This window comes from Stegastes partitus, unplaced genomic scaffold, assembly GCF_000690725.1.
Source record: "Stegastes partitus isolate 25-593 unplaced genomic scaffold, Stegastes_partitus-1.0.2 Scaffold1382, whole genome shotgun sequence".
In the NCBI taxonomy this organism is placed as follows: domain Eukaryota; kingdom Metazoa; phylum Chordata; class Actinopteri; family Pomacentridae; genus Stegastes; species Stegastes partitus.
The window spans coordinates 136,108-146,926 of NW_007579113.1; the positions used below are offsets into that span (position 1 = coordinate 136,108).

Genomic DNA, 10,819 nt, shown 5'->3' on the forward strand with positions numbered 1-10,819 from the left:
TCGTATTGTTTCACTGTGTCTCCTTTTGCTTATAATTTTTATTTAGTTCAATGAACAGTGAAAATGCACATGCCCGAAATGTCTTTTTGGTTTGTACCCACATCAGTTAGTAATGGGACTTTCCCAATGTATTTTTACTTTTTCTTTGCCGGGCCCGGTTTGCGTGCTGCGTCCATCGGTGTAGACATGCTGACGCCCTTATAGCACCGATCAAGACATGCATGAAATGTATCGGAAATGCTAGAAAACATATCAGGAATACACGTCATTAAGCCGGTTTCACTCGTCAGAAACACCAGTCAGGAGCAAATCGTATAGATCTCAGTGTGCTCCAGGAGACGATTTGTCATGTTGCTCAGGAACTCCAAGTATTTTTTCCCCCATGATCCAGATCTCCTTACATCCCCCCCCACATGCCTCCTAATTTGAGGACTTCTGGAAATGATTTCACTCCGTCAGGTCACCCACAAACTGAGCCGACCGTTATCCCCGTTGGCCTGAGAGCCTCTTGTTGTCTGTCAGCAGGCTTCCCGCCACTCAAGAGATCAAAGATGTGCTTGTCAGACACATTCCTCGCCTCCTGTATCACGATACAGCCTGCAATTAGCTCTTCCCACCTTCCCTCCACCCTCTCTCTTTCATCCCATCCCTCCCTCCACGTCAGACAGACACCTCCATTCATGCTCTGCACACAGAGCTGGATGCTGACAGGTACCGGCCATTGTACAAGCATTACCTAATTATACATTTGTGTGTGGTACGAGCTAATCGCACGGCAACAATGGCTGTTTTGTGCCGCTGTATCCAGGCAGAATGGAGAAGTGCAGCACTGTTATTGAGACAAACTTTAATAGGGTTTCCTTTGACACCTGCAGCACAGGTAACGGTAAGAAGGAGTAGACCAGACAGACGGCCTTTTAATACATTTGGGAGGATCTTTGAAGTTAACAGCAGGCTGTTATCAACAAGAAACCTGCACTTAATCAAAATACTCTGTCATCAAAACTTGAAACGAATCTGTGTTCACTATAACACGGCTGCAACTAATGATTTATTTCATTACTGATCAAGCTGCAGGTCTTTTTTTTAAATCTTATTTTTACTGCACCTTTAGTCAGTTGTAGCACAAAAGCCATGAAAAAAGAAGCAGTCACACCACAGTGGAAAAAAAATAGTATTTTAACACTTTCATAAAAGTAAACGTACTGAGATATAATTCGGAGCGTATTATTATTAGATATTATTAAATCATTATTGATGCAGTAACTTTAACGTCTTAATGTTCAGAGCTCAGTTTAATAGTCTTATAAACTGCTTTTGGTGGTTTTGGCAGAAAAAGTGCGACTTTAAATTGTACATTTTCCATGTAAAACTAGCTGTCAAATGTATACGGTGGAGTGACAAGTACAATATTCACCCAAACTTGCTCATAAGTATGTCAACATTGCACTGACAACACACAGAAAAATGCACATTAGACTTTCCCAGACCCCAATGTGATGTCTTAAAAATCACTTTTGTCAAAAAAATATCCAACTTACTGTATTAAAAGCTGTTATTTCTCACATTAGAATGTGTTAACATATGTCATTAATTGCTCATTAATTGTTAGTTTATTCATAAAAAAGATGTCAGAAGATCAGACTTTCTAATCAAAAGCTAAATTCCGACTAAATCCCTGATCGCCACGTGTAATAGTTGTAGTGGGAGAAGTTTACAGATCCTTAAACTATTTTTATGTATCATTAGATTATTGTGACAGCTGCTTTGAAGTTTAAAGCTTTAATTTTGCAGTTGGAGCTCAGTCAAACCGTCTTATAAACTGTTTATGGTGGTTTTATCTATAAAGATGCATCACAGCTGACTCAGATTATATGTTTTACATGTAAGCTTTCGGGCTGCAAGGTAGTGGAGTTGGTAGCACTGTTGCCTCGCAGCAAGAAGGTCGCTGGTTCACGTCCCGGTGGGGGCACCGGAATCTTTCTGTGTGGAGTTTGTATGTTCTCCCCGTGCAGCGTGGGTTCTCTCCGGGTTCTCCGGCTTCCTCCCACAGTCCAAAAACATGTTGAGGTTAATTGGTGATTCTAATTTGCCCGTAGGTGTGAATGTGAGTGTGCTTGGTTGTCTGTCTCTAAGTGTAGCCCTGTGATAGACTGGTGACCTGTCCAGGGTGTCCCCTGCCTTCACCCTAAGTCAGCTGGGATAGACTCCAGCCCCCCGTGACCCTCGTGAGGATTAAGTGGTGTATAGATAATGGATGGATGTAAGCTTTCACATGAATACACTGGAAAAAACCAGTGCCAGTAAGTATATGTCAGCATTGTTTGTAAGAACAGTACTGAGGAATACATTAAAACATTAAAAGCAGCTAATTCTCACATTGTAAGAAGCTATTAACACACATAAATGATTAATTGCTCATTAATTGTTGACTTCTCCATTACAAAATGTCAAACATTCAACAAAAACCATCAGATACTTGAGACTAGACTAGATTCTGACTAAGTCTAGTTCTTCAGGTGTAATAACGCAACTCAAAGAGAAACAACATTCAGCGTGTTGCAACAAGGATGTGATCTCTTCACGAAAAGGAGACGAACAAATAGCGCACATGAAAAAGCTTTATTGTCACACCAAGCTTTGACATAAACAAATTTAGTTTCTGACTTCAAGCTTAGAATGTGTAAACTATTCAGCAATGCCACGAGGGAGAACAAGTAGTGAACTCAGTTATATAACTTATATTATAATTTATTAAATATCTTTATTTGGCAGGATTTTACAAGGAAGCAGGAAAAATACAGGAGAGGAGGAATCTCTTTTTTACTGTTCTTTCTTTTTTTTTTCTCTTTTCTTTTCAAACGTCCTGTCTGAGAGGCAGAAAGTAACACTGGGAACAACAGTAGCAAAAACAGATTTACAGTGTCTGCATCTAAAATGGAGTCTTGGCAGGTTCACATTCAGCTTTCACAAACACAACAAAGCGCTATAAGTCATGTGGGATGCACAGGAATGTAAAGTAGATCAAGAAAATAGAAGAAAAGGGGGCAAGGTGCTGGGAAAAAAAACAAAAAAAAAACTGGGAAAGTCCTGCTGGAACAACTAGACATTCACACCGGGAGAGAGTTTGTACACTGATGCGCTTCTGTCCATTAATACATTCCTTTAATGTAAACCGATATATAAGCGCTCTCTCAGGTTAATACTTCACCGTAACTTCATTTCTTTTCATAACAGGTTGGATTTTTCTTCATAAATATTCATTTTCGTGTGTAAACAAATCATACAGGACAAAAAACACCTTTAAGATTATATGACCATTTGGCAGCCTAGAGATTAAGCATCAACAAACAAAAGGCATCTGCAGAGGCCTGTAGCGTTACTGCGGCTCAATTAGTGTCGGCCAGCACATGAAGAAGAAGAAGAAGAATAATGCTTCAAAAGTCAGATTGAGCCATGCAGGCGAAAACACCAACCAACAACACTTAGTTTATAATAATAGATGTGAGGTCGTGGTATATTACAGCGTTTTTCAATCGGAGGACCTCGCGGCATCACGTCATCCTTCGGTCCCTCATTGTAAAGAAAAAAAACAACCCATAAACAATAAATAAACACAAATGTCTCCCAGTAATTTGGGGGGAGGGATTGTAGGCAGAGCGGAGCGTCCGAGCTAGGAGAGGTCTGAGGGCAGCGCTGGAAATGCCCAGTCTCTCCTCGGCCGAATAAAAAAAAAAAAAAAACGCACACAAAAACATAAAAATAAAAAAAGTGCATCTCAGCAAGTAGCTGGTAGTGCTGTGCGTGTACACAAAGGAGGCTGGTGAGTAATGAGGGTGTGTGTGAGACTGCGGGGGGGGGTTACTGAGCGGAAGTTGTGGTGTTCAGACTCCTTGATTCCACAAGGTGACTGTGGAGCGTGGGCGACTGAATATGTGTGAGTCCAGGCCTGAGCTATGCAGATGCTGCTAGTTTGTGGTTTCGGAGGTGCAGACCGGACCGGTGTCTTTAATTACTAAATGATCCGCTATCTGCGTCACTGGATCTTCCCCCGGCTGGACGTGGGCCACCGAGACGGATGACCGGCACATCATACCATTACTACCGACTGCAGGGCAGAAAAGGGGGCACAGTCACCGTATGAGCTACATATGGCAGCATTGAGCCAACATCACTGTTTCTTTTCATCACTTTGAGCAGCATTTCATGTTTGATTAGATATTCTACCTTCAAAAAAAATATACATTTTCTTAAAATACCGACCGCCCTAGTAAACATTATCCACTCTAAATATTTTACTAAGTTTGACAACGAAGGAGATTGTTGCTAGGCAAGCAGTGTTACAGTATTAGATAAAACAGGAACACTCTCAAGAGGCAACTTCATCATCTTTTTTAATCAATCTGCAGCCAGGCGAGCGGCCCATTCATCAACGCAAAATGACCAAAGATATGGTTTTAAAACTTCAACAAAGTCTTGTCAATCTCCGCTACGAAAGTAAGTCCACCTCTGTGCAAGCGGATCTAAATGCCAAAACGATTCCAAATGTAGTAACTGGGGAATTTCCTCGAAAGAAAAATCAAAAACAAATACCTGAAAAGAACACAGGAAGATCTACTAGAAATCAGTGGTAACACAGTAATCAGGGGGTACAGAAGGAGCCATTATACCACTAATCAGGGCTCCAGTGGTCATCCTCCAACAATGACTCCACAAGACACTGCACTACTTTCACAATCCAGCTGTGAAAACCAGACAACAGCTGCTTCTGACTTGACACGGGGGGTATCAATGGAAATGAGAGATTCTGTAACAGCTCAGACAGTGTGAAGGACAGTTTATAATGTGACAGTGTCCAAGACAAACACCCTTGCTTGCAGGTTGGCACTACACTGCAGAATAAAACCTTTCTAAAGAACACAACAGGAAGCCTGCTGAATATTTGGAGCACATTGTTTGATCAGATGAGACCAAGATACATTTGTTGAGCTCAGATGGAATCCAGCATGTAATGTGTGGATTTGGTCAAGACTACCACAGTGAATGCATCGTCCTGACAGTGAAACACAGACGTCGGAGTGTCATGATATGGGGCTGCAGGGGTGCAAAAGTTGTTGGGGAGATGAAATTTACAGATAGAGCACGAGCGTCTGTAAATATACCAAAACAGTGTCTGACAAGATGACTGCAAGTCTGCAGAAGTTTCGCAGAAGAGGAATATTCCAGCATGATAACCATCCAAAGCACAAGCACACAAGAGTTTCTAAAGAAGGAAAAAGTGAACACTATGACCTCAGTTGAATTCAATAGAACACATTTGGGGTATTTTAAAGAGAAAGGTGGAGCAACACAAACCCTCCAGCAATAAACACTCCCAAAAATAGTCTCTAATAAATGGCACCTCCTGCCATGCTGAGGAGGATTAAGTCCTTCTGTGGGGCCTGTTTTTAATTTTTCACAGGAGAAAATACCACCTTTAAAATGATGCCATTACAATTTAGACTCATTAGATAATTAAGTGCTATTTCGCAGGGGTGTACTCACTGTATGTCAGCATACTGATCAAACTGTATCAGCATTCGGTGAGAAACCCTCGACTGAAGCGCGGTAACTGAGTGGATTAATACAGTAATAGAATACTATGGGGGGGGAATAACTGTGTCGGTGTATCTTGGATTGGATGTGATAACACAATGAAAGGGTGTGGTGTGATGTGTGTGTGTTGGTCTCTGAACATGTGGGAACACCACCACAGAGGTGAGCTGTGGGTGTGATGACATCACCCGCCCAGCAGCTGTGGGGATTCCCTAACAGAAAACACATTCTCTCAACTCGCTGCATTTCTGTCTGGAAACACATGGGCTGGGTCTCTCTCTCTCTCTCTTCTCTCTCTTTTTCTTTCTCTAGCTCGAGCAGAGCGGCAGCAAGGTGTGAGGCCTTTCGACTGACAAGTGTAGGTGGGTGCAGGAGACAGCTCACTAAATCAACACGTGTGATATATGTGGTCCGATAAGTGAGAAAAAAAACTGCAGCAAAACAGAAAGTGGAAAGAAAAATAGGATACAACAGAAGTACTTCTTGGTCACAGCATGCAATGCAGAACACACGCCGCCCACATTCATGAGCTGATTTGTGTGGCGCCCTCTAGGGGCCGTGGAGTTAGCAAAGCCCTGTGTGGAACTGAAGGGGGGAAGGGGGGGAGAAAAGAGGAGAGGCCCTAGGCGTGCTCCAGGAGCCACTGGAAGAGGGGGGCATGGTGAGGTTCTCTGCCCGCCTGCGGTGCCTCCTCTCTGGGTTGAGGCTGGCTGTGTGTCTGGCTCTCTTCACAGTAGCGCAGCAGCGTGTGCAGCAGCTCTCCAACCCTCCACCTCCTCTCTCGAAGCCTCTGGACCACCGCTGGGAGCTGAAAGGACGCAAAGGGATCATTTACTTCAGCCTTTTGAACAGAAGGCCTCCTAAAACACCGCTTATCAGCTGTAGTTAAGATTTATTAGTGCGGTGCACTGCCAGGAAAGAGATCTGGGTAAATGTTTATGGGTTTCTCACCAGTAATGAAAGGTATCGAGTGACAGTAAGTAATATTCCTTCCTGGGAAACCTGAATAAATCAAATAATTCTACAGAAATGGCACACAAGAATATGAGGGAATCTGGATCACAATTAAAGTCACTCATGCCTCAAAGTGTAACAAATTAGGGATGCAAACAGTTTCCTTGAGCGATAATCAGTCACATTAACAACCAATAATTGATCAATCATTGAAATTAATGAAGCACAGTTTTTCCAAAAGTTGATCAAGGCTGCAACTCACAATTGTTTTGACTGATTGTTCTCTGCATGAATCATTTGGTCTTCAAAATGTCAGAAAACAGTGACACATGTCAATCAGTGTTTCCCAAAGCTTCAGATGTCACAGAGGAGGAAAGAAACAAGAAAATATTGATATTTAATAAGCTTCAATCAGAGAATCTAGAGTTGTTTTTCTTTTTTTAAAAATCCCTCAGACTGATTGATCCAAACAGTTGCAGATTAACTTAATAGCTGACAGCTAGTCAATTAAATCGACTTCATTGAGTTGCTTTTCAACAACTGGCCTGACATAATCCAAAGTGATAAACTCCAATCGCCCATAGTAAACAACCTGGAGCATAACATCATCACAGGGGTTTGATATCAGAACAGTCCTCACAGCAGATCTACATGATGCAGTGACTTGTTCACTGGAGTTCATCCAGCTGCTGGAAACATCTGCTCAGCTTGAACAGACCCCCACAAATTCTGTCGCAGCAACTTCAACCCAGAAATCTGTCAGTATTTACTGCCACCTCAAACACAGATTTATAGTCAGAGCAGAGCGTTGCCAACACACAGTTGGAATGTTGTTGGAAGCATGTAAACAGATTCTCGCTGTTTCTAAACATCAGCAGCGTCACTGCTGACAGACACTCAGCTCCCCTGCCTGTGTTAGCATTTGAAAGCCCTAGCTTAGCATTAACGCGTGGCTAGCTAAACCGTACAGCTGATAGATACCTTTTACAACTTGATGACACCAGTGTTCACTGCAAAATTAACCCATTAGCAATTTGAAGAACAGATAAAGTAAACACGAGGTTATCTGAATTAGAAATTAAAAAATAAAAAACAACAAAACATTTTAATATATTGCTTAAGTAAATAAAAAATGGTTCAAGTACACTGGCTAAGTGTAACTGAGCCAAAAAACAGAATGAGTAAGACTGCTAGAGGGACCAAAACAAACTGAACATTGAGAGTTAAACTGTATAAAAACACACCGTAACCATATCAGCTTTCTACAATAAATGTTTCCAGCTAATATCCTCTTGGAAGTGACCACATCAGAACAAGCTGGATGGTGTTGATGATGATCTGACAGGGCTGTGTGACTGTAAAACATTATACAACTTGTTTTATTTAATCACCGCAGTAGCTGGTGGTTTTTTTTCATCCGTTTGTCTCCACAACAAAGCTAACTCTGGTGGAAACCAGGACACCACTTTACAGGATTGCTAACATTTAAAACCAACATCAACTATCACGGAAAGAATGCCTTGTTTCACTGAGGCAGCATGACGCACTTAAAGAAACTGTTGAATGGTAAATACCACAAAGGGAACCTGTTTGAGAATCACCTGCTGCAGCTCTCTGTCCAAACCCAGCTGGATGTGAGGGATGTCGGCCATGGAGGCAGCCGCCCACTGCAGCATGCTCCTGAGCTGGGGGTCCTGCTGGGGGCCACGTCCGGGCTCCCTGAGGTCTGAGCTCACCACGACCAGCACCGTCCTGGGAGCCGGAGTTTGAGTCCTGTCCACACAGAGCGTCCCTGCAGCACAGGGGAACAGATAGATTCAAGACTCAACAGTCTGATTGTTTTTCATGTTAATTTTCTTTCTCAAACACATCTGGCAGAATAATTGGTGGCATTTTCTTAGGTCAAAACCCATGCATATAAAAAACGCCACACAGAAATAAGCATTGAGCCTTCACACATAATTACAACTGCCCAACACTTGCTTGTGAAGTCGACTTTATAACATCTCAAAGGACAGCTCAAGTAGGAACCAACACAGGGGGTCTTCTGTGGATGATAGCTACCTTACTCATCTTTAAATAGTATTGAACTCATTTTAATGATCTGAGGAAATTAAAGGAAAAGAAGTGAAGCAAATAATGATGTGGTATTTGCTCACTGTAGCACAAGCTAACAAACTAGCTAGCTCTATGTTTAGTCAATAATGTCACGCTTTATTAGCTTGCAGTAGCACCACTAACAAACTAGCTAGCTTTATGTTTAGTCAGTAATGTTACACTATATTATCTTGCTGTAGCACAAGCTAACAAACTAGCTAGCTTTATGTTTAGTCAGTAATGTTACACTATATTATCTTGCTGTAGCACAAGCTAACAAACTAGCTGGATTTATGTTTATTCAGCAATGTTACACTATATTATCCTGCTGTAGCACAAGCTAACAAACTAGCTAGCTTTATGTTTAGTCAATAATGTCACGCTTTATTAGCTTGCAGTAGCACCACTGACAAACTAGCTGGATTTATGTTAAGCCAATAATGTTACACTATATTGTCTTGCTGTAGCACCAGCTAACAAACTAACTGACTTTACATTTATCTAACAATGTTGCACTGTTTTAGCTTGTTGTAACACTAGCTAGCTATCCTAAATTCTTTTTGTTGCATGAATTTAAATGTTAATAATGAGATCTTTATTTTATTTTTTAAATAGTTATCTTACATGGCGGTAACAAGTTAGCATTGCTCAAAGTGGTTTGTCAGCTAAGATTATTCCCACAACCGGGGGACGAATCCCCTTTTCACTATTTTAATGTAGTTTTTTAACAACAAAGATATAGCCTGTGTACATTTATATATATACATATTTATTTATTTTTCAAGGGGGGTTTCTTTCCCCGGTTTACCCTAACGTTGTTCCCTCAGCCCTGCTCCGCTCAGGACTCGGTTCCCACGGTTCCTCAGCAGGACAGAACCAATAAGAACCCCACCACCACCACCACCCTCCTCCTCACTGGGGGCTGCTGCAGTTTGACTGTGGAGGGAGTGGATGAATGAGTGTGGCTGAATATGGGGGTGGTAAAATCCCCTCAGACAGACAGACAGACAGCCGGAGTCTCAAGAAGTGGAAAGAGCAGGACCTCAAATCAGCAAAGGGGCCTGTTATTCCCCCCTCCATTTCCTGCAGCTGTCCAAAAGCGTGCTGTTTGATTTGCACTTTTTTTTTCTTTCCGCCATAATCTGCATTCTTAGCAAGTTAGAAAGCTCAAAAGAAGAAGACGTTTCCTTACCACTGGATTCCTCTTTGACCTCAGTCTCCTTGTCCTCTGTGTTGTCACTGTTGGATGAGAAATGCCACACAGGTTAGTGAGGAGGGAGAAATGGATGAGCAGATGAGGCTGCAAATATATATCTACACAAATGACAATGCTTAAGCTGACAGTCTTTGGAATAAGCAGGATATGAAGCACTGCAATCAAAGCAATCCTGCTCAAAAGACACCTTAGACTCACTGAGGGAAATATGCCGCATATTTCCAGTCAATGTTTTTTTTGTGTATTCCAGTAAATTTACTTTTCTGCCTCACTGTCTTTTGTCAACTAAGACACAATGACGAATAGAGCACGTCTTGATCAGTGTGAAAGTTGATTTTTCCCCTTCTGAAAATCTACTCGATATCCATTCTGTCAATTGTGCAAATATTTGCAGTGTGACGTGCCAACAGGTAAACAGTCATTTCTCCACTTTATAAGATTGTTAATCACAGTCTTGTTGACACAGCCCTCGGCTACAGACACTCCGACTCTGCTCGATATCATATAAAGGATATCATTTTCTCTTCAGAGGGAAAACGTCTAACAAGGCCTTTCACATTCGCTGCTCAGGATCACGAAGCAGCGAGGACGTTGTAAAAGCAGCGCTGAGAAGAAACAGAGTGCACCAACTATAAATTCATGCATTAAAGCACAATACCATAGTAATTTTTGTTTTATGAATCCCCTAAGGCCTGTAACGGAGGTCCCTGGGGAGCAAAGGATATCTTTTTAAATTAAAATGTAATTAAAACAAACTCATAGTGATACACTAGAGCCTTGACTAGAACAAACCATGTTATATGAGTCGGTCTTGGTTGTTTTTTGCCTCATCTTAACATGTTTTTAATTCTTTAGAAGTATCCAAACCACAAACCTGAATCTGTGGGAAACCTGCCACCTAATGGCCATCTGTTATCTGCCGTTTGTCAGTGCCAAATGACTGGAGAAGTGAGCGAC

General features: G+C 41.8%; 1 protein-coding gene across 2 annotated transcripts in view; it reads right to left on the bottom strand.

Annotated features, from left to right (window-relative positions):
- Positions 1–2,603: 2,603 nt before the first annotated feature.
- akap11 (A kinase (PRKA) anchor protein 11) overlaps positions 2,604–10,819 on the bottom strand; it is a 34,092-nt gene continuing 25,876 nt past the window's right edge. For both annotated transcript variants that reach the window (XM_008299132.1, XM_008299131.1), the window contains exons 10-12: positions 9,839–9,885; positions 8,151–8,341; positions 2,604–6,403 (exon numbers count right to left, since the gene is read on the bottom strand). In XM_008299132.1, coding sequence (XP_008297354.1) covers positions 6,218–6,403; positions 8,151–8,341; positions 9,839–9,885 — 424 coding nt within the window. In that variant the 3' untranslated portion in view covers positions 2,604–6,217. The remainder of the gene's footprint in view (positions 6,404–8,150; positions 8,342–9,838; positions 9,886–10,819) is intronic.